General features: G+C 35.1%; 1 protein-coding gene and 1 long non-coding RNA gene across 2 annotated transcripts in view; one reads left to right on the top strand and one right to left on the bottom strand.

The window, feature by feature from the left end:
- EYS (eyes shut homolog) overlaps positions 1–24,041 on the bottom strand; it is a 742,046-nt gene that overhangs the window by 432,755 nt on the left and 285,250 nt on the right. Inside the window, exon 22 of the mRNA XM_066180316.1 lies at positions 8,869–9,128. Within this exon, the coding sequence (XP_066036413.1) occupies positions 8,869–9,128 (260 nt within the window). The remainder of the gene's footprint in view (positions 1–8,868; positions 9,129–24,041) is intronic.
- On the top strand, positions 13,749–22,588 carry LOC136287222 (uncharacterized). Its single transcript, XR_010720107.1, has 3 exons — positions 13,749–13,979; positions 15,424–15,481; positions 21,108–22,588. It is a non-coding gene; the product is annotated as an uncharacterized lncRNA (long non-coding RNA).

The following is a 24,041-nucleotide window of genomic DNA, read 5'->3' as shown; positions in this document are numbered from 1 at the left end:
TGAAGAAAAAATGTGACCATGATCTTAACTGCACAGTATATCACTTGCATAATACATTTGCCCGTGTAAATGTTCCACAATATGTACTAAAATGAAGTAAGACACTTAAGTGTCTTAAGTGATACATGAACCCTATTTCTGCTCTTAGCATACTACGTCCTCTAACATTTGCATAAATAGGTGTTCAGCTAAATGCATACTTGTGTTAAAATTCTATACATATAGTGGAGAAACTATGGCTACTTAGTTGAATTTTGCAAAAATTCAATATATTTGTTTTCAAGTGATGGTGAAATAAAGCCCTGGAACATTTTTCAAACTAGCTTTTCAATTACAGTCACACTGTTATGATGTTATTATTTTTTCAGAAATTTCTTGAGCATTAAAGATACCCTCATTTATTTCCTATTTGTATGTGTCACCAAAAAAAAAAAAAAAAACCCTAACTAAACCAAAACCAAATCAAAACAAAAAAGGACAAAACAAACCACAAAAAAAACCCCAGCAATCCCCTCAAAACACTGTAAAAGAATTGTCAAAATAGTAAGAAAAACTGTCTCAGTGTACTGTTTTGAAGTATCTCCCTCAGCACAAGCAAATTTTTATCCTGAATGCCTTAGTTTATTATGTGCAAATGGGCCTGAACCAGAGCAAACCATCCAAATACTTTTCTTATCTGTAGCATGTGTAATCTGCATCTTAATGCTGCTGAACCTTCATCTATCCCTGCCTGTAGTTTGATTAAGGAAAAAAGAAAGGTAGAAGAACAGTAAGCTAGAATACCACAGAGCAAGTTAAGTACTGGGTTGTGTGAGCAGGCAGAAGTCACTAACACACAAAATATTCAGGAGGTGTTTGATACATGCCATTCAGTGCCTCTGAGTTAGAGCAGATAAGACGACAACACGTTTCTCTAACTCTGGTTTAATTAAAAAATTGGAGGGCATGGTGAATGTAAGACACTAGGACTCACAGGACTATTTGTAGTCAACTTCCTCTTCTGTAATTTCTTGTTTATTTGTAATGTTTGAAATTCCTAAAACTAAATTTGATTACTGAGTGGAAAGCTGTCAATGGGCAGGGAAAATGGAACTTCACTGAAAAGGACACACTGAAGGTAATCCAATGTAACATTATAAATAACTCACAGATATATAGATATATTTTAGCTTTATACTGCTATTGCAGAAGAGTTGTGAAGATAACAGAGCAAAACCAAAAAAAAATTAAGAATTTTTATGCAAAATAACATCTTACTTTTTCTGATGTTATAAAGTATTTAAGCGAGCATGTTAAAAAAAAATACCAAAGTTGTCAGATTAGAATATATAAAATGGAAAATGGAGGCATTGCTCATTCTGCTTTTGCCTGCCATTCTCTGGTTATGGATGTTTTATGGTCTTTTTGAAGTAAATAGTACAGAAGTGAATATAAAAAGCATTATTTAAACACATTTTTGAATGCAGTACCACATCTTTTTCTAGACCCTAGCAATATATCAATACCTTGAAAAGACATAAAATAAGCAAACATATAGCAGGCATTCTACTTCATCTATTTTTCCTGCAAATGGAGAAAAAACCCACACATTTTCATCACAAAATTTTTCTGTCTATCTACTACATTATGAAATGAGCAATCTAAGTATTCAATTAACTATGTTTTCCTATGCTTACTGACAAATTATCTCAGTACCTTTTTATTAAAGAAGTAATAATTTTTTTCATAATGACATATATAATTAAAAATTGCAGAAAACTTCTTAGATATTTTGATCTGTGATGAAAACTTGAGGACTAATGCAGTAACTTTTTCTAAGGAATTTTTAGCATTTCTAGCAATTTTGCAGTAGAATCAATGAAAGCCTGCTTCCAACTAAAATGTTTATTCAGAAACAGAAAAATCTGCTTAAAAGGACACCAAAATATTTTTTCATTCATATTTTCTGCACGTCTGTCTTCTCGTATATTTAGAATTTATCAAGCTTTTATAAAGGATGTTTCAATAAAATCATATGACAATAAGCCAATTTTAATTCAGCCCTTAAATATGTTTTCAGAGAAAATTACAAAAAGAAAGCAGTGCAACACTGTGCACATCGCTTGTACAAACAGGAGAGGTCAAGCTTCAAAACCAGTACCGCAGATAATAATAAAATATTTATTTTAGGAATATTCTTGAACAGGTACTCATTATATTACCCTGTAATTCAAAAGACTAGTTAAAACTCTCATATCTAAGTGGAACTGGTTTAAAGAATTGGTAGTTTATTTGCGTTGAAGATGAGATTCCTCATGAGTCTAACATGTAAGGACTCTTGTATTTTACATGATAGTCATACACAATTTAAAGGGTATTTTAATACATTAGGTTATTTTGTATAAGCTACAACTGTTACCACACATATCTTTGATCTTCTAGGATACTTAAACTAAAATTTATGTGGGGATGTAATTTTTAGAGAAATACATACATGTTTCCAGATTATTTAATGTGTTTCAAGAGGAAATAAAAAAGACAATGAGGGGAACTGCTCTAAAATGTTTAATATGTCAAATATAATACTGTATAAAACTCTAGTGTAAATCATGACATTACCGACGTGATATCAGGCTTGGTATTGTAAAATGGTTTTTATTTGTCAAACATATTTGACTGTATTTTTTATGTCATATTAGGAAAATTCAAGTTGTAAACAGAATCTTCTGTATTGCTGGTATCCACATAGTTTTTTTAAAAATCAAATGAATACAGCATTAGTTTAAAACATTTATTTGTGAACGTATTGAATACATATAGATATATTTGACAATGTGTCTCAGAAAGGTTAACAATTTTTGTAGTAACATAACATAATTAAGACTTTCAGAAATTAACAGAGATGAAAAACAACTGAAAGTTATTACAGTTGGTTGTGTTAGAAAGTATAGTGTTATTTCTCTCTATTTTTAATGGTTCAGGTGGCATGAAAGTAACTAATGATATGAGGTCTGGAAATATCTGGAAAGCTGTTACTTAAGATGTGACAGATGCAGTTTTTACTTCTGTTTCTCAGAAATACGGGAAATCCTTCGTTTCTCAACTCTGTCTATGGACCTTCTGGGATCTGCAAAGTGATGAAATATGCAGAATATAGAAGCTAAATATCTCTGTCACAGTTACGGTCATTTCCACCTCCTTATACAATTGCAAAGGAACATTACAGAATTGACCTCTGCTGGTAACAGGATTCTAATGGGATTCTTTGCCATAAGCTCTCTACTGTTTTGCTCATCAGAACAGTGTCATAGATGTTTGTCTCCTTACCATGAACTATTTATGAACCAATGTTTGCAAACAGCAGAGATATCATAGCAGTCCCATAATCATTAGTTGAGGTATTTAGGTTGTTCAGCATAACATAAGTAAGTGTATAAATCAAAATTAAAAGTGTGTAAAATATTAGGCACTGTCAAAAGGCTGTTTCCGTCTGTAAAATTATGACTGTGTGTGTCTAAAAGAGAAACTGGTACTGAAGGGCCCAGAAATCTGACAATGGAAAGATCCAATTCGAATAACTTTTTTCATCATCTATTTATTATTTCTGCTTGGTATTATAAATTTTGTACATTATGATAATTTTCACTTAGCCTTGTTTCAGACATTGGCTGAAAAGTATTTTGCCTCAGTTCAAATTTCTAGCTGTAAGATGCTATAGACCAAATAAAAAAAATCACTAGCATCTAGAATAAAGAGTAAGTGTCATGGGAAAGCTATTGACAGGAGACCAATAAAAGAGGTGAAAAAGTCCTGGGAAAAATCTGTTTAAAAAAAGGGCTTCAGAAATTAACCTTGGAGCATCAAGGAAGTATTGCTTTTAGAAAGGACAAAGAAAAAATAGAATGCCTAATTCCAGTAAAAACTGTAGCTATTGTTTCTCCTTAGAGATAAGTCCTTTTCATAGATTTCCCTGGAACAACACACATAATTTCCCCACACCCTAAAACTGATGGCTTTAAACCCCATTCACAAACCAGTTTTTCAGCTTCTGACCTTTGAGTTTTATATCTTTAAAGCTGCAATGAGCACAAATAAGATGACAAAGCTTTTGTGTACTTGTGTGCTGGTATGAGGTATGTTGGTATGTTGCCACTCCCTGTTCTTTTTACTCCTCTCTAAAATTGTGTGCTTCCTAGAACTATGAAATAAATAAATAAAATTTTAAAAAAGTCTTTACAGCAATAATAAAACAGCAAGAGGCAAGTGGTCAAGAATTCACCCTGCCTATCACCTGAAAGATTTTCCTAAGCTGCCTAAATAATCAGCAAAGTGACATAAATATTTCTATAGCATTAGGCATTTCACTTTTTATGTCTGCTTTTGCATGAAATGAAGTACATCAGAGAATAATATCTCCTTAATGTAATACTGTGGACATCCACAATTCAGATATTTCCAGTTTATTTCTTTCAACAATACATATATTATTCTGTTGATCTAATCTCCCTTCTACTATAATTCATTAAAATGTTACTGAGTTAACCCAAATGTTGGCCAAGTAATCCATATTTCTGAAAAGAGTAGGTAAAGCTTTGGTTGAACTGTCTCTGTATGTATGCTATACCTAATGCATTATACGTAACATTTCCTGATAATTTTTCTATCACAACCTAACATGTGTAGGGAAAATTGCTTCCATTGTAATAAGGAGGCTGCATGAACACCCTGAGCTTATCCCATCCATCTTACTTGGACTAATGAAGGGAGTTCTACGTCTTATTTTAAAGAGAAATTCATTTGTACCTTCTAAGAAGCAGAAATTCTACGAACCATCTTAATTCAATGATATTGCCCTTCCCTTCCTGTCCTTATGTCAGCAACAAATCTATCTGCCATTCCTACTAGCTTTCCTGGCTACTATACCTATATCTACTAATAGTTCTCATAAAAGAATAAATCACTGTTAAAAAGTCTTATTAAAAAACACTAGGTATTTTCTGGCCCTTAGTTTATGATTTTAAATTATTTTTCTATGTTGTTATTCTCTGCAATATTTTTGTGCTTGTAATTACTCAGGTTTCTCACCTTGTGAAAATTGTTACCTTTCATCTCCCATTTCATTGTTAATTAAACTTTTTGTTCCTCAGTCCCAGCCAGAGAGCTGATCTTGAACTCAGTAGTTTTATGCCCTGTTATAGTTTTCCTTGATTTTGAAGACATTTTTCAGTAATTTTTTTTTTTTTTTGGTCTTGGAACACAGTTGTTCTCAGAAAGTGTCACTGTTTTTTCCAAACTCTCTTTCTTTTGGGTTGCCTCTATAAAACTAACAGTTTTGTTCTTGCCATTGTCTAGAAGAGCATGGTCTAATGCCTATACTATTGTTTATCTACCCTCTATTTTACTTGTATATGCAGTTAAATTGCTCTTTGGATCTTTTTCATGTAGACCTTTTGGGGAATTTACGAACAGTGGCCAAGGCTCAGGTACGAATATTTCAACATTACTTAAATTCTATAGTTTTGTTTACATGCCCTGCCTTGCTCTTCTGTTACACTAAATTTTCATTTCTATTATTAAGATTAATTCTAAGAATGGAATTCTCCAGTACTGTAAAGGCATGTTGATAAATAAGGTAAAAAAAAAATTTTGCTTTTTGCCCTAAGTTTTCCATTCCTCCTGTTTTCTTTGCATTTAGTGTGTAGAATTTAAAGAGATTCAGTGGTGGCTATATGATTAACAGCTCAAACCTCTGTGTCCTCCCAACTGTCTTGATCAAACCCTTGCTTATTAATTACTGGCAAAGTATTTTAGAGGGGTTTTATGTACTCCTCTTGGGAAACTTGTTCTACAGCAGCGATTCCTAAACTTTTGCAATAATGGCCCTCTCTACAACATTGAGTATACCATTGTGCAATTGTAGAGGTCATAATTTTTTTAACTGTTTAACCTGCTTGTGTGGAAATTTAACTTAAAGTCATGGTCTAACACTGTTCCATGATCTATGATATGAGAGCCCAGTTTTGTTGCACAAATATTATAATCTATCTCCTTGCAGGAAGAAAACCTCTGTATCTGTGGCAAACAGCTCAAGAGGAAATTTTACATTAATGGTATTTATAGAATTTTGGAACTCTTTATGGCAAAATCAGACAACTGTAGTTCCCCGATGTACATACTGGAACAAAGATGCAGCTTTGTTTTATACTACAGCTAATCATGACTTCATCACCTTTCTACCAATTTCCTGTGGTAATTATGTCCTAAACTAACATCTTACATCAGCTTTGGTTCTGCCCAATTGACATTCTATCAGCTTTTGTCTTCTTTAACCTAGCCAATGTGTATTCTCTTTTTTTTTTCTAAATATGTACCACTGTTAATGGTATAATATACGTTCTTGTTGTACCTATCTCAGATTGGTGTTCTATGGATAGTTTTTAGATTTTGGTAGGCACTGCTACATTTTGTAATACCTGGTATGACAGACTCAAAGTTTCTAATGACTGGACTGTTAACTACTGGTAAGTTTAACCCACATGCCATTTACTACTAAGTGTCTTGGAGTAATCTACCTACATCAGTGCGACTACCCTTTGTGATCAGGTCTATAATCCTGACAAGTGTATCAGGAGAAAAAGGGAGGAACATGCAAGACAAAAAGATATAAATAATAGAAAAGAAGGCAACAGATGAATCGGATTTCCTCAAACTGCTTTCAGCTGAAATTCTCTATTTTTCTGTCTCTCCTTTTTTTGATAAGAGTCCTGAAAAATTGGTTGCGTTTTTCCTAGCATGAGTGATCAACTCACTCTATGAATTATGCCTTTTACCCCTTTTCAGTCCTGAATTTTTCACTTTCCAAGATTTGTTACCAATGCATGCTACTGATTCACATAACTGCCCTATGACTTCCCCAAAGATTCCTAGCTGCAAGCTTCAAGAATTCTTAAAAATTCCATCAAATCTCCCAGAGAATCCTAGCTGCTTTTTTTTTTTTTTTTTTTTTTTTTTTTTTTTTTTTTTTTAATTATTATTCTGCAGAAACTGTGCACAAAAGTGTTTGGAAAAGGTGACTTTTTCTGAGGAATGTTAAGAAAAGACTTGAGTTACATGTCTCTCTCTAGATAATTTCTGAAAAAAGTTTCAAAAATCAATATCTTGTGTCAAAAGCTGTTTTTGAAAAACAGCTTTTCTTAAAAATGCCTCACTAAGCAACTTGCATACTTTCCCAGTGATGTTTGGGGTTTTTACCTCAGCAGTTTGTGGTAACCTTTACCTTAATAGTGAAAAAAACCCAAGGTATAATATGCTCCTGATTCCTAGATATTATATCCATATCCCTGTAGCTTAGTAAACAACAAGTAATAGTACTGTCATGTAACAATGCAGTTATCTGCTATCCTTTATCCCTGAGAGACCCCTACCTTTATAGGCATAACAGTGAAGACTTCAAAATCTTTCTCCAGTTCCAGTTTCAGTAGTTGTACTCCCCTGTTCCTTGAATTTTGTAAATTTTCAGTGCAGTTGTTAGTTAGTTAATGTATTCTTCAGTTCCTACATGGAAGCATGTAGCAATGTTCAGCACAGTTAAACTGTTGCTCTGTTCCACTGTCATGGGTTTTGTAAAGAGCATATTATTCTATTCCATCTGGGTGGAGCAGAATTGCTTATCTTTGCTCAAATGGTTCAGTGTCACTTATCAGATGGTGGAGTGCTACTTATTTCTCTTCATTGTTTCACTACTTCCATGGGAATGTCTTCTGCTAACGAACCATTAAGAGCTCATCAATTACATTACACATTACACTGCACTACTGTAAGCTGCTCTACACAGGGAGGAGGAGCCAAACCATCTTAACCTAGATAAAAAAGAACCACACTCCCACTAGGGATCCAGTTTTTCCACCAGATCCCTGTAGGAAGACCGGACCCATCTCACCATTACTGGACCCTTTTTCTTCAATGGGACCATCTCTACTCTAACAGAAGCACACCTGCCACTCCAGAAGGGCTTACTTTGGACTGCTTCCAACACCCTGACCAACAGGGTGTATTTCTGACTCTGTCAGGGTTTTTTCTAGGATTTCTTATTTGTTTATTTGTTTTCTTATTCTTCTGTACTACAACATCTGTATTCTTATATCCCTAGTAAAGAACTGCTATACCTATTCCCAAAATCTTTGCCTGACAGCCTTTTAATTGCAAATTTATGATAATTTAGAAAAGGGGGAGAGGGGCTTACATTTTAAGGGAGACTCCAACCCTCCCTGGCAGATACCTGTCTTTCTAAACCAAGACATCCACCTTAGCAATTCTTGTACATTGTGGGAGAGATTGTGTCTTTTAAGCCATGGCCCAGGGAAGCTGTCAGCACCTGCTGTGATTTGGTTTGTTGTGCATACAGGGAGCAACCCACTATATCCATTAAGCAAGGGAAAATTACTTCCCTGATGTGCCAGGCCTTCCTGACAGCTCAGCAGGAAAAGAAACCATTTCCAACTTGCTCCAATTTTTGTACTTTCACCAATTTGCATATATTTTTTCAAAATCTGCCTGTTTTGTCAATTTAGTTTGTCTCTGCTGGCCAGGTGCATGTCTATCTCTATGTCATTGTAACAATTGACTGAGAAATACTAATTCTGAGTGCTGAATCTAAGCCACCATAGATTTAATAAGTATTGTAAAATAAGAAATTAATAATAGGTAAACTGACAGCTATCTTTCCAATCTTTTAATACAACTGATAGACCTGCTGCAATTCATGATGGTTATTATGTTGAAACATATTCTTTTCTACTTACATTAAAGATAGCGATAAATTCAACATATTTTTGCAATTCTTCTGGAGCACAACAGAAAATGAAAGAAATTAACTATTCCAGTCCTCACCTGTTTTGCAAATGCACATTGGATTTCCATCTACTTGTGCCAAGCAGGTTGAATTGTTTATACATGGATTGTAAGGCAGCTCACAGGGACTGAAGCGCTGGTGGCAGAAGTCGCCAGTGTAAAATGGAGGACAAATGCATACAAACTGCCCTGGCTTCACAGATTCAAAACATGTGGCTCCATTCAAGCATGGTTCAGATTCACATTCATTTATATCTTCACTGCAGTCTGGCCCTGTCCACCCTGCTGTGCATGTGCATCTGGAGGAATAAAAAAAAAGAAAAGGAACACTGACGTGGCAGAATAAAAATTAACAGCTTAGCTCAATCACTTCTAACCCTTTCAATTTAAAAAACCCAAAAGAACCCAAAAACCCCAAAGAAAACAATAATATATATCTGTGACTGGTTTTTGTTTTCCTGAAAATTGTATTAAAATTCATTATGAATAAAATTTATATTCAGGTTATGCTCTCAGAATTTATCTGAGCAAAAACAAAAGGACTAATTCTAAGTCAAGGTATCACTTGGAGAACCGTCTGGTTTAGGAAATGCAGACAGAATCATGTTTAGACCATTTTTAAAATGAAACAATGGCACAAATTATCAAATATGAAAAGCAAATTTTCTAAATGTTAAGGATTAGAAGGAGGTCTATTCATGTGTGGGAAACTAGTAAGTACATCCATGTTTGGGATGAAATCAGGTAGCATATCCAGTACGCTTAAGAAAGAAAGTAGGAGTCATGAAGGGTCCCAATTTCATTGTGTTTTTTCTCTTTTTTGAATGCTTTTGTAAAGATCTGTTAATGAGAACACAAATGAAAAAACTTGAATCAAAATCTAAATTACATCTGATTGTAAGGAACCTATCTTCATGAATTAGATAAATATATTTTTCTATTCACAATATAAATATATTAAGGTCCTGTAAATTCAAAGAAAACAATTTGCTAATGCTTTCAAAGCTTGCTTCAAAGCCAAATTTCTTCACTTGCTGCACTAAAAGAGGCCTCTATGTACTTTAAAAGTCATACATTCCTGTTACTTTCACTGTAAATAAAATTGAATTTAATTTTATTTTTGCCACTGTTTGGCAGGACAAGAGACAATATGAAAGATGAACTATTCCAGCTTTTGTCTACTTTGATCAATATTGATTTCAGGTATTAAACCATTCAAATATATCTTCATAGTTGTAATTTGATAAGAGAAATTGTTCTTAAACAAGAAACAGGTCACTTAATGGAGAATCTGTTATGTAGTTCTGTTCTGTAAAGTACAAGTAATGCTTGCTACATGAAAGGAAAACTTCACCCCTTAAAAAACCCAGTGTTTTCTTTCAACTTTTTTGTGTTCTGTATTACTTATTTGTGGGGTACAGTAAGCATGTCACATGAAATGGAATGGATATTTCAAAGAAATTTATAATTTTAAAGGCCCGAGTATTTTATCATTAAGGATTCAAAAATCAGGATACTGTATTTTTCTCATGTTAAAAACTAATAGTCATTATTATCAAAAAGCATTCATACATTCTTAAAATAACTGACAAAGATCACGTTTCAAGGCTCATCATTTATGATACTCAAAACATACTTTTGGAAATATGATTAAAAATAAGTACTCTTTTTATTCTCTGCTTATGCACAACGAACATACCTGCTTTTTGCTATATGTGGCAGAATGCATTTATTATCTAGAAGCAACATCTACTGAATAACACTGCATGCCCTATAAGTGCTATACTGAATTTTCTCTTAAGTAGTCAATGTATAAAAACATCAGACTCTTACAAATTAAGCATCTCCAAATGTCTCATACTGAACACAGGAGAACACTCTGACCCAACAGATCAGAACACAGATGTTAATTGGTTTACAGCTGCTCTTTTTTTGTTGTTGACTTCTTATATGAAGTTGTGAATAAATTACTACTGATGCACAACTACAAATTGGTATGTAGCACTTGGCTATGCTCCATTTTTAACTTAAAAAGCTCATTAAATGGAGAGCCTTTCACTTCATGTTAGGAAAACACAGTTCAGTTCTGACCTGGTCCAACTTTATGGACATAACTGAGGTGCAGAGGAGCAAACATTAAACACATTTCATTCCCTTTTTTTCCCTAATGAGTTTCATAACTGCCTTTGAGTTATCAAAACTATTCTGTATGACTACAGGGAACACTAGGTCACTGAAACACAGCAGTTATTACACTACATAACTAGCCAGTCCTACCGTGGCTTCATGCCAGCTACCAGCTGAGATGTAATAGTCAATATTGATGCAAATGAGACAATAACACAGCTTTTTGTACTCCTTTCTGGATTATTAAAAAAAGTTATGGGAGTCCTCATTAAATGTGGGAAAAAAATACATAGAAGCATCTATCCTGAGACCCAGTTTTAAGAATCAAGAAAAAATTTTGTGTTAATGAGAACTGTTATTTAGAAAAAGGTGAGGAGGTGTTACGACTATTAAAAGCAAATTATAAATTAAGCTGTTATAGCTGGTATTTTTTGAAATTAACTGATCAAAAGACAAAAACCCAAACAGACTTTTTTCAGAAGGACTAATTTTTTTTTCACTCCATTAGAAAAATCAAGATGATTTCTAGAATTCTCAGAGAAAAAAAAAAAAAAAGATGATATATGCTTTTAAGAGCTCAAATAAAGATAGTTAATGCTGAATTTCTTTCTCTTGTTTTACCAACTTGCCAATATAAATACTTTTCTTTCCAATAACCAAATCCAAATACACCCACTAATATAAGAAAAATAAATCATGACTGTTTTATGTAAATTATTCATTTTAATAATGTACACCCCACATACTGCTTAGATTGTGACATGTGTAGAACTCCTTCAGCACATATAAATCAACTTCATAGCCATTATCGCTTTACTTTTCATACATCTCTCCATAAATTGAAAAGCTTTCTATAGTAACACCAACAAAAGGATAGGGCAGTGAAAATTCCCAAGTTGTATTCATGATTTTACATTTTAGCACCGGTTGTAACATTAAAATAAAAATTAAAAATTGCAAACTATACTGATGAATTGTATCCAGAGAAGTAATGTTAATAAGTTCCTCTGTCCCTATGTGATGAGTAAAGTATTAAATTTTGTTCTTACCTGCTTGAAAACTCCCTTTCTACTTCTCACATTCCAGTGAAATGTATCTATAACACCTGCCTTATATTCTACCTTAAAGGTCTTAAGAAACTGAATAACAGGGAAGAGTCTGAAGAATACTTGAATTGTTGATTTTGGAAATAAGATTCCGAGATTCATCTAGACTCTCCTGCTCAAAACGGGTACAACTAGAGTTTTCTCAAGTCTATGTCCAGCCTGGTTTTGAGTATCTCAGAGATGGAGACTCCACAACCTCTCTGGGTAATCTATTCCAGCACCTAACCACCTTCCCATTAAAAAAAAAAAAAAAAAAAAAAAATTATCTTCATGCGGAATTTCATGTACTTTACCTTCTGTCCACTACAAATTTTCCTGCCTCTGGATAGCCCTGAGAAAAGTCTTCCTCCTTTTTTTCTCAGCCCCTTTTATCAATTTGTACACATTTGTGGGAGCCTCTCTGAGCCAAAACCATTTTTCAGCATGCTAAATGGAGAGGCAGTCTCTCCTGAATCTTGAGAGTTCTAAAGTGGCTGTCTATCAATTGGAAAACAATATTGGTGGGTTTATTCCAACCTAGTTCAGCTAGAAGCTCTGGAAAAGTGCCAAAGCCTAAAAAAAGCATGTGGTGTGACTCTTAATGGTCCTGTGCAGGGACAGGTGTTGGACACAATGATCCTTGTTGGGTTCTTCCAACCCGGTGTATTCTGTAATAAGCGGTGATATACATGAATATTCGAGAGCAGAACAAATTTCAGAAGCAGCTATTTTATTGCTTTTACACGTCTTTCTTTACAGTAGAAAAATACAAGAAACCAGTTCTGTATAAAAACCATTTCAGAAAATATCAATCAGAGCACTTATCTTTGCCACAGATAGAGGTGGTTTTGCAGATGAAATTGCAATATTTAAGAAGCAGCAGAACTGCTTTTTCCCCAGTGGTTCGGTCAAAGCAACAGGAATCCTAAACTGAACCCTGAGCTAGAGTGTGCCCATCATTCAACTGCCACTTCATCAGATTCTTGATGAGAAATGCAAAGACATTCAGTGAAGTTTAGGTCAGCCTGATAGCCATACAATACGTGCAACAATGGGCCATTCCACAGTAAGGATTTATGTTGTTTAGTTCATTCAATCAAATCGAGTAACAGCCTGAGAAACCTCAGTGCTCAGTGACAAATTTATTCCTTGTAAGCTAGAGGCTATTGGATCATCTGAAGTAGTGAAATAAGAGCTTGCTTTCAATACATGCACAGCTTGAAATTTAGGGCAGCAACACACACCACAAAGCACCAAGGACATACAATTCCAGTCACTACAAAGGCTTCAAACACTCATGTTTCCATCTCTTCTTTCCTCCTACAAACGTACTTTTTTTTCCAATTTCATACTCTGAGAGTTTAATATGTTCATTGCTCCACAGAAAACTACCAGACCTGTTTCACCAGCTTCAGCCTGCAAAACATGTCATGAGTTTATCTCTGAAGTTCTTCTTGTGCTCCTAGTTCTCTGCTCTCATATGCCACCCCTAGGTGGCCTCCTCAAATTTTCACCTATGCCTCTCCCCTAAATTCATTTGAGCCTGCCTTTACTAGTATTACCATTATTCATTCCCTAATTTATTCCTAGGGCTTTCCATTTGTAAACAATCAAATGTGAAACTGATTAACTAATTAGAGAAAGCATTAAGCTGGGCTGCAGTGCTTATGCTCTGATGGAATTAGCAATCTTGAGGGATATAGGACAGCAGTGGAGCAGTTAAGACCCTGAATTTTAGGAGAGGAAACTTTCAGTTGATTTGTAGTTTAGATTAGATTTCACTATTTGGGTCTGTGGGATTCCCTAGGAAACTGCCTTTTGGAAAAAGGGGACTGAAAAAAGCTGGCAGCTCTTTAAGGCCTCTTTTTTTTAGAGCACAGTTCTTGATTTCCACACATAAGCAATCAGGTAAAGAAGGCAGAAGACCAGCATGCCTTAGTAAGTATCTCCTGGGTAAACTGCAGTGTAAGAAGGAAATGCACAGGGGAGGAATAAGGGACATTTACCCTGGGAAGAATATGGGATGTTGTCTGTATATGTAGGAGTGGCATTAGGAAAGCTAAGGCCCATTTGGAGCTTGATTTGACAAGAACTGCAAAGAAAAAGAAGGGATTTATAAATACATTTGCCACAAAAGTATGGTTAAAGAAAATGTACCTGTGCAACAAATAAGACAGGAGAACTGGCAACATCCAACACAGAGAAGACTGAGATATTCAACATTTTTATTTTCCTCAGTTTTTTTACTTTTAATCTCACTTCCTGTATCTCTGAAACTCCTGCTAAATGCTGGGGGTCTGAAGTCCTTCCCATCCTAGGAGAAGGTAAGGTTTGAGGAACCTGAATATACCTAAGTAATTTGAACTCCATGAGATGCACCCCAGGGGCCTGAGGGAATTGGCTGATGTAGCTCTCTCCAAAGGATTAATCAGTAAGTAAGCAAAGACCAGTTTGTCCATCACGGAGTAAATTGATAGGTGAACATAAATTGCAAAACTTACACTTAAAAGAAAGTCCACCTGCCTTTGTCAGCTGTTAGAATAAGGATATAAAGCCAAAATTAGGGGGAAAAGAGCATTGTTATCTTTGTCATACACACGCATACTATTTTCTAATTACTGAGGCGTAGATACTGGCTTATGGGAAGTATGTATATCACCTGCAGTCTACAAGTTGAATCTGAAGTGGTGGCTAAGAAAACACAGATAAAGTACTTGGGGAATGGTACCAGGTAATAACAGACGTGTGCGGATATTGACCCCAAACTGGAGAAAAATTATTTGGGAGGTATATTGTTAGGAAGAGATAAAAAGATTCAGTTTCTGCTACTCTAATAATGTCTGAGTGTGTCTTTTGCATTTTTGATGCATTCACAAAGCCTTCAAAGGGCTTATGTAGTTTCCATTCCCTGTCAGTCCTTGCTTCAGACTTTTAATCATTGTTCTTTTTCTCATTTTTAAAATATACTTTCTTTGTTTTGTATACTTTCTTCCCATAATTCTCTGCTCATATTCTTCCCTTTGGTAACACTAACTAAGATTTATTCCTGGTATTCTGTGTATTCAGGAACATTACACTACAAAAAATCCCCAAACAAATATATTTTAGAGGAACAGATAGAGAAAGTTGTATTTGTTTATTTTCCATTAATTTTTTTCCTTAATCCTCTATTTGAAGCTATGACTTCACACAATCACAAGGTAACATTCAGCTCAATGGGACAGCTAGCTATATTTCAACTTTTGCTTTAAGCTCTGTTTCAGCTGCAACGCACACATTTCTATTGCAAGGAACAGAATTTTACATGTTACAAAGGGTATTTATACTTTCAACTCCCATTTATTTATGCTCCTTTTTTCTTTTTTACATTTTCCTGAGCCAGAATATGTGATACATCTCATGTCAGGCTGGATGCAACTTTCAGAGTACTGGACCCAGAGGTGAGGTACACACTCTTTTTCTTTTCAGATTAAACTATTTTCTTATTTATCTCAATAAGAATAACAGCAACTTGTCCTACCAACAAGGCCAGATGAAATCACATTGATTTCTGTTTCAGCCGGTAAACATTAAAATAATTAAAAATCACTACTAAAACTGTCTCATTAGAAGGAATATCTGTGCTTTAAAAGCACAAGTACTGAATACTTTGAATATTTTTAATTAAGAAAGACAACATAATAAGTTAAAACTGTAATAAGTAAAACTGAATACTACTGCTGTCATATGAGAGGATCACTTCGGCAATATGGCTTGAAACCAGAAAATAAAACATGGTTTGGTATCAACAGTCTAGTTCACAGACCATGATCATGGGGAAAACAATTGTTGAAGTTCCTTCCCATCAGTCTTGCCTACTTAACTTCCTGTTTTAGGTGCAAGAGAAAAGCATTTAAAAATACAAAAAAAACCCCAAAAACCCCCAAACAAAACCTCCACTGTTTTGGGTGCATTTTTTACTCTTGCATTACAGTTTTGGTTATCTAAGGTTCTAGAAAAACTGTTTACCATGTTAAAGCTTTTTAAAATAAATTATAAAATACTTAAAAATACTAAATCATTCCTTAAAATTTAGGAGCTCCCATCTCCCAAACTTACTAAGATGTACAAAAAGGGTATCATAGTAATATGAAAAATTTGGAATACAGCTTAGCAAGTTATCACGCAACACAGTGTGAAGACAAAGAAAGGTCTTTCTAAATTTGTGTTTGAAGTGTCAGATGATTCTCTGAGTAGCAGTATTAATGTCTTGAATTACTGCAAACACCCATAGAGAATGTATATGCATTTTGGCATGTGAAGCTGCTCTTTTGAATAACATCCTCTATTGACTAAACCACATTAGACTTCCTTTTGCTCCTGACAAAATGCAAAGGGAAAAGGACATATATTTCTATTTATCTTACCATCTCTTGTCACTAACACCATGAGTTGAATTCTTTGCCTATGTACCCTTCATCCCTCACTGGAAAAACAGTCAATACAGCAGAAACAAGGTAATTCAAGATTTCACCATGCAACCTGAAAGAAAATTTGTAATTTGCAGCCTTTTTAAAATGCATCACCTCTCCAAAGATTTTTCAAATAGAAAACCCTTAATTTATGAAAACAGAACATCAGTAAATCAATACTACGTGAACAGTAAGTAAATGATCTGCCTCCAATATCTTGGGTGGTACTGATTCACTTTGGTACAGAAAAGAAAGAAGTATCATTTTATTCTTTCAAGAATCAGAGGGAATCAGTTGTTATGTGCCTTCCAAGAGTTACAGCAAGTTAATCTGTTAGATGTTAAATAGTTGAATAAATCAGCCATCTGGATGACTCTCCATCTTTCAAGGGTTTTGAATAAAAGGCTTCCATCTCCCTCGTTGCCTGTTTACTTGTGCTCCTCTCTCTTAATTTAATGCTGGTCTTTGATGGCAACTAGGTTTATTGCTGCACCTGTGGAAATTGGTATCTTCAGCACTATTTTCCCTTGGAAATCTCTTCCTCTGCTCAAGATTGCAGTGTAAAGAGCCTAGTTGTTATGGAAAGAAGCTCCATGCCTTTTCTCAGGTTTTTTGCTCTGATATTATCTGAGAGTTACAGGTAACTCTTACAGTATTTTAGTATTGATTTTTTGAGACAAGTCCTCTTTGACCTGAGAAATCTGAAAGGAAGAAAAATGTTGCACTGAAAAAGTAGAAGCCATCACCTGAATGCAGGTAACAGCCCCTCCAGAAGAAACATTTGTTAAATTTGGAAAGTTTAGCAATGCAGCAGTAGCTCTGTCAATTGACCTCAAAGCTCTTCACGCCATATACAGACATGGCACTGATTACAGAAAAGAAAAATGAAATCTTTGGTTAGAGTGCTCACAGTGGAAGGGACTTTTCCTCAGGGGAAGTAAAGGGGATTTTTCCTGGTCTATTCCTTCCACCACAGGCAATCACAAAAGGCCAAATAATGGTGATTACAATTGTAACCTTTATTAGCAGTAACTAGCATAGCAACATGAAGTACTAGGTAACATGCTCCAACTCAAATTTTGTGAAGTCCGGACAATACGATTCTAACCGTGAAGAGAGATTACCTTGACATTTGGAGAATTTGACATGAGAAACAATTTAACATAATGCACACCAGTTCAGAAGTCTGTGCAAATGACCTCAGCATAATTTGAGTGGATGAGCAAAGAAATATTGCATACTGCAGTTTTTGAACTCTGTAAATCATTTAAGCAAGATGTCTCTATCAGTTTTTTAGGGGGAGAGTGTTTCCAATTTTCTATGGGAAATTTTTCAGAATTTTTGATTGATCTTTACCTAGGGTCTACTCAAGTTCGAAGGAAGAGAATAATTGAACAAACAATATTTCTATGGCTCAGTCTGATGTCAAAGCACTATCAGAGCCAAGAAAAGGAGGAAGAGTATAAGAAACTTTTATTTGAACAAATGGATTAATGTATTATTATTATTTTCTTTTTTTAAAAAAATTATTCCAAATATAGAAGACATTGAATACTTTATGCCTAGAACCAATTAGGTGCCTATAAAAAACTGATAACCAAGGATAGATATGGTATTTAGTATGGTAGAATATATCAGATCATCATGACATCACTAAACCATATAGTATCTATATTTATGTATTTGAAGAGAACTATTGAAATATTTTCAATACTCAGCATCTGTCATACTAACTTGAACAATATGAACTCAGATTTTCCAAATAGCCTGTAGGAAATAAAGCTTTTGAGAAGGCTAAAGAGTGTCATAATTAATACTGATAGTATAGAAAATACTTTGTGAATAGATTAAGAAGCAGAGATCTCTCTATTTTTCACATTTGTTACTAGAATAAGAAAAAGAGAAGGAAAAAAAAAAAGAAAAAAAAAAAGAAGAAAGGATTTGCAAAAACGGACTTTCACTAATATACCAAATTATAATCTCTTACTATTCACCTAATAGTGCAAGAGGATTGTAACCTCAAAAAAACAGCAGAGGTAGTAACATTTCATCTTTCAACACTAAATTTACAAAAGAACACATAACACAGATCTTGATTAGGTTAGCCAAAGAATTTTTATATGAGTAAACCCTTGAAATTTTTTTTCAAGGACTACTAAAATTTCCAACCATATAAATAGTAAAAAAAGAAGATTAAGCATCTTCATGTCAGACAGTATTTCTCAAAGTTATAAAAATAGCAACAAGCAAACTAACAAATAACATCTTCACCGTTCAAATACTGCAGTCACACAACTGAGGTAGTTATTTCTCTACTGTAGATTCTGTTACAAAACCAAATTTGACTTGTCATGTCCTGGCAAACAGTATTTCAAAAAATATCATTGCCCTTATAAAGATTATTGTTTTGATATAAGTTATGAAAGCAAACAACAGAAATTATTTTCAGTTCATCTCTAAGAGTCAGCTATGTCTTTATCTACTTTTGATATCTACTGTAATATAAACAATCCAACTTTCTGTGGATGTCTCACTGAGTTATTTCAATAGAGCAAACCTATGAAAATTTTATGACTGTCCCTTCCAGACAGGGAATGAACAAATCCAAGAGACCTACATATAACAATGCTTATGGATGCTCATAGAGAGCTGTGATTTTTGTATTTGTGGTCCCTTGTCTCCACCTGTGACCTTCAAAGATAAAGGCTCACTTTTATAACTCTGATAGATTTTTTTCATATATCCGAACTGACATTCAGTAGAAGAAATAATGATGGTTACTGTTTCTGCATTAGTCTGCTTGCTATTGCTGAAGAGTGAGCACTGGTTTATAGAGGACCTCTAACAGTGTACAGTCTGTAACTGCAGTCTGTAACTGCATCCTATGATGTTTCTATTGATCTAACAGAACACACACTGTAAATCCCAGGCAAATTCAAAAAGACAATTAACTAGAATTTTATTTCCCATAGAAACTAGTGGTGGGGAAACAATGTTGATTTTCTAATTGCATTGTTTACTGTAGTTTACTTATACTAGAACCATTTAATGTATAATTTTTACATATGTACATATGTTTCATATTGTACAGTCATATATAAGCAATTATTTCTCTGATGCTACTGTTTTAGCTGAATAACTCATACTTTTTAAAAATTGTTTTTTTCTAAATATATGATAATGTTCTTCTCCAAAACCAATTTTTTAATTCCTATCCCATTCTAATTTTTTTGAAAGATACTGTGACATGCTCTGAAAATAATTCTCTACTTCAAAAGAGATGATTCTTCTTTTTCAAAGGAAAATGTCTCATAATTGAAGATGAAACCTTGGTATTCTTTTGGCTGTGAAGTCATTTCACGACAAAATAAACACACATAACATCTTGACATTAAAACTGACATATTTAATTTACAAAAATTTTGACCCTTGACCACTTTAGAATTGCTTTTAGATCATAGGAAAAAGGAACAATACCTGTAACACCAATGAAATCTCTTCCAAGGAATGAAATGTAGATTTTACTAATGACCTTTCAAATCAAAGGAAAAAGTACAGTTTTCACAGTAATGAGAATGGGATCTATGCCCTGTCCTTTTATGTAGAACTGTTTATTACTGATTCTCCATGGTTCAAAGGGATATAATGTCAGCAGCAATGCCCATAATCCTAGGAAAATTTTGTTCTTTTGTGCATGTATTAGACACTGCTGATGCATGAAATATCTAATCTGTAGCTAACAAAGACAGATGGTTTTCCCATTCATTTCTAATGAACCATTTTTAAAGTGTCAGCAGCATTTTTTGTTTATTTACTTGTTTAAACTTCCTATCTTATAAAGGTTTTTCAAATTAAAAACATGAATGTTCTTTAAAGGAACAGTTAAATGAAGGGCAAAAGAAAAAACAGGAATGATTCTATTATGAATCATGTGCAACAGGAGCATTATAATATTCAGATTAGAAATAATGAGGTAGTGAAATCTGTCTTGAAAACTTTTTTCAGACATTCTTTGTGTGCATTGCCTATCTTTTCTATCCATTCTAGTTTTAATTCTCACCATTGCACACACCATCACATCCCACCCAAGATTAGTTTGTGGCAGCAGCATTTTTTTTATTGACCAGAACTGTAGCTACAAAGAGAAGTCATTGGATTTCAGTTTTAATATCATTGCTACATAATGTGATGAGGGGATGAATTATATTGAATATGGTCTTTGTTCCAGCAATTCAGTGAGTTTTGTCTATGAGGATGTTATTGTAGCATCTAAAGGCTTGCTAAGGTCAAGAGAAACAGCATCCACAGTCCTCTCATTATCTGTCAAGCCAGTCATCTCATTGAATACTATCATCAGGAATGCTTTCCTCTTTGTGAAACCATTCTCCTGAGCATCTTCTTTTTCATCATGTGTGTGGAAACAGTTTCAAGGGTTATTTGCTCTATCACCTTTCCAGGGACCAGGGTAAGGCTAACTGGTCCACAGTTGCCCAGAGCCTCCTTCTTGCCTTTCTTGAAAGTAGCAGTCACATTCTCCATTCCTAGCCTTCTTTTTTTCTTCTTTTATCCATTCCACTCTCTGATGTATTTCCATAACCTTTTTTCCAATCCTTAGGAACCTCTCCTTGTCACCAAGTTTTTTTTAGAGATAATTAAGAGTGGCCTCACAAGGACTTGAGCCATTTCCCTCAGGACTCATGATATCTCCTATCAAGAGCCTACAGCAGAGTCTCCCAGTGTTTGCCATCATTCATCCTTCCTTCTGGTGTTGCCTCATGACTCAGGTTTAGCTGATTAAGATGCTTCCAGTGGACAGAACTTCTAGTTCATCCTCTGGTACCAGGTCACTGAGCCTACTCTGTCGTGGCAGAGCTCAACTGGACAGGAACCTTCATCCTGTTGGCAAGGTTACAAGGGTCTAGCCTTCATTGTAACTGCAGTCCAAAATCTTATGCAAGGACTCTTCCTGGTTCTCCTTCACTACGTCTGGGAGTTCAGGTTCTTGTATTTGTAGGGTCTTGGACAGCATGATATTGTTCCCATCTCAACTTCACAGACTACTACCTGCCTCCTGAAGTTCCTTTACTTGGCAACACAGATCTTCCTCTAGCATACAAGTGCTTCCTCCAAGCAAGGACACTATAATTTGATCACAGCCTCAGCAAGAGGTTCCAGACATTTCTGCAGCTCCAGGCCTACAGAACTGCATCCTCCCTGAGGAGCTCAGTCTGGTTTGAGGTCTCTAATGGGCTGATCTAGTAACTCCTGTGGATGGATAGTCAGTGATAGTGCCCTGCAGCACCTCACTACCGAAGTACACAGTGTCCTCAGTGGAATTTCTGGCCCCTTCTGCTCTGTTGGCTGTGCTCTGGGCTTGGCAGTTGCATACACTCTTTCTAGCATTTGCTGAAAGCATGCTTGGCTGTCCTTAATGTGGAGTCAGCTGGAAACAAAAAGCTTGAAGTCCCCATAAATCAAGAAAAGTTGGCAACAAAGCTTGTGGGACACTGCTACAGCTTGTTAGCAGTCACAGCCTTCTGTGGCTGTCCCTTCTGGGGAGCACCAGGCACCCTGAAGCTCTTCCAAAATTCACAGCAGTCCTCTGATGACCCCAGGAGTTCCCAGGAAGCTTAGCACATCAGAAGCCAGAGCCCATAAACTGCTGTGCAAACTGCTTTGTTTGTTAGCTCTGCTTATGTATTAGTACATTATTTGCAATGAAAGTGTTTAACTGCCTTACAGCAATGATGAATTTGGGTAACTTATATTACATTTCATACATTCTCAAAGCTATGCTTGAGGTACCTTATTGTTTTAGAAACTGGTTTACACTCCCTCCATTTAACCTGTGAGTTCATCAAATGATAATGTTATGTCTCTTGGGTGTTTGTAAACAAAATACATTATGAAACATTTATTTAAGATATGTCACCTAATGATTAAATAGACCAGGTGGAACAATTCTGCCATTCAAGAAGAAGAAGTTGATGAGCTGATTTTGAAGGGGGAGGTATTTTCCAGGTACTTACTGTGTTTTGTTTCAAATTCTAATGTTTTCTTGGGATTTTGAATAAAAATATTCTTGTTCTTTGAGAAGATGGTTGAATTATGGTTAAAATATGCCCTAAGGAGTGCAGAGTGTCAGTGACTGTTTGTTAGATGCTGCTGAGGTGGCACAGCAATATTTTCTTGTTTGCTAAAGGCAATAGAAACCCTAAAGCTCATTTCACTGCAATATAACGAGAAGCACACTACACATTTCCAGTTGTTAGTAGAATTACCAGAGAGGAACTATAAAATGCTTGCTAGCAGTGGAGGAAACACTTGTTTGTGCTTTCACACATTTCTTTAGCCTAATTCATTAGTAAATCTCCTGACTGTCCATATAAATCTTTTAAAGATGGTTTTGAGTAAGAAATACATACGTAACTTGGTACTTGGATGAAAGAAGAACCATACAACTCTGAATGAAAGATAAACCAGAAATGCAACAGACAAATGTTTTGGGAAATGTCGCTATAGTAAGAGAGGAAGAGTTGGCCAAAGAACCCTGAAGAAATGATAGATAAGAGATGCTGATTGCAATAAAGTGCTTCAGTATTTGGCATCTGGTATCACTAAATACCAAAATGATGCCCATCTATAGGAAAGTCTTCTTCTTGCTTTTGGGGAAAAAAAAAAAAAAATTACTAAGGAGTATAGCAGTCATTAAAAGGAATGTGAGTAAAACCAGAAGGCAAAGTGAACACAGCATTAAAATTGTAATCATGTCGTGACTTTCTTTAGAATTCCATGATAGTTTAAAACTCATTCATTTAGAGATGAGCAGATCTTTAAAATACATTGGGTAAATAGGCATGCTTTTACCTATAGATCTTTGAGATACTTAAACATCCTGAACTTAGGAATCACCTGATTCTACAGCTTGGCACTGAGCAATTCTTGCATATTACTGAGAAAATGCAGAGGCTGATTTTGACTTTGCTTTTCCAAATAAATCCTTTCCAAAAGAGGAACAAAAAAGCGAATGTCTTGGGTTTTGTAAAGAACATGTTATTCTATTCCATCTGTTGAAACTGGGTGGTGCAGAATTGCTTATTTTTGCCCAAATGGGTCAGTGTCGCTTATCAGATGGTGGAGTGCTACTTATCTCTCTTCATTGTTTCACTACTCCCATGGGGATATCTTCTGCTAATGGGCCACTAAAAGCTCACCAATGACATGACACATTACATCGTGCTATTGTAAGATGCTCCACACAGGGAAGAGGAGCCAAACCATCTTAACATAGATAAAAAAGAGCCACAGTCCCGCTAGGTATCCAGTTTTCCACCGGATCCCTGTAGGAAGACCGGACCCATCTCACTATTACTAGACCCTTTTTCTTCAACGAGACCATCTCTACTCCAACAGAACCACATCTGACACTCCAGGAGGGTTTACTTTGGACTTCTTCCAACACCCTGACCAACAGGGTGTCAGGTTGTATTTCTGACTCTGTCAGCGTTTTCTAGGATTTCTTGTTTGTTTGTTTTCTTGCTTATTCTTC

The sequence above is a fragment of the Chamaea fasciata genome, unplaced genomic scaffold, assembly GCF_029207755.1.
Source record: "Chamaea fasciata isolate MVZ Bird 193981 ecotype frontalis unplaced genomic scaffold, bChaFas1.0.hap1 SCAF_3, whole genome shotgun sequence".
NCBI classification, from domain to species: Eukaryota; Metazoa; Chordata; class Aves; order Passeriformes; family Sylviidae; genus Chamaea; species Chamaea fasciata.
The sequence above is the reverse complement of the archived record's forward strand: the minus strand, read 5'-3'. Positions and strand labels throughout refer to the sequence as shown.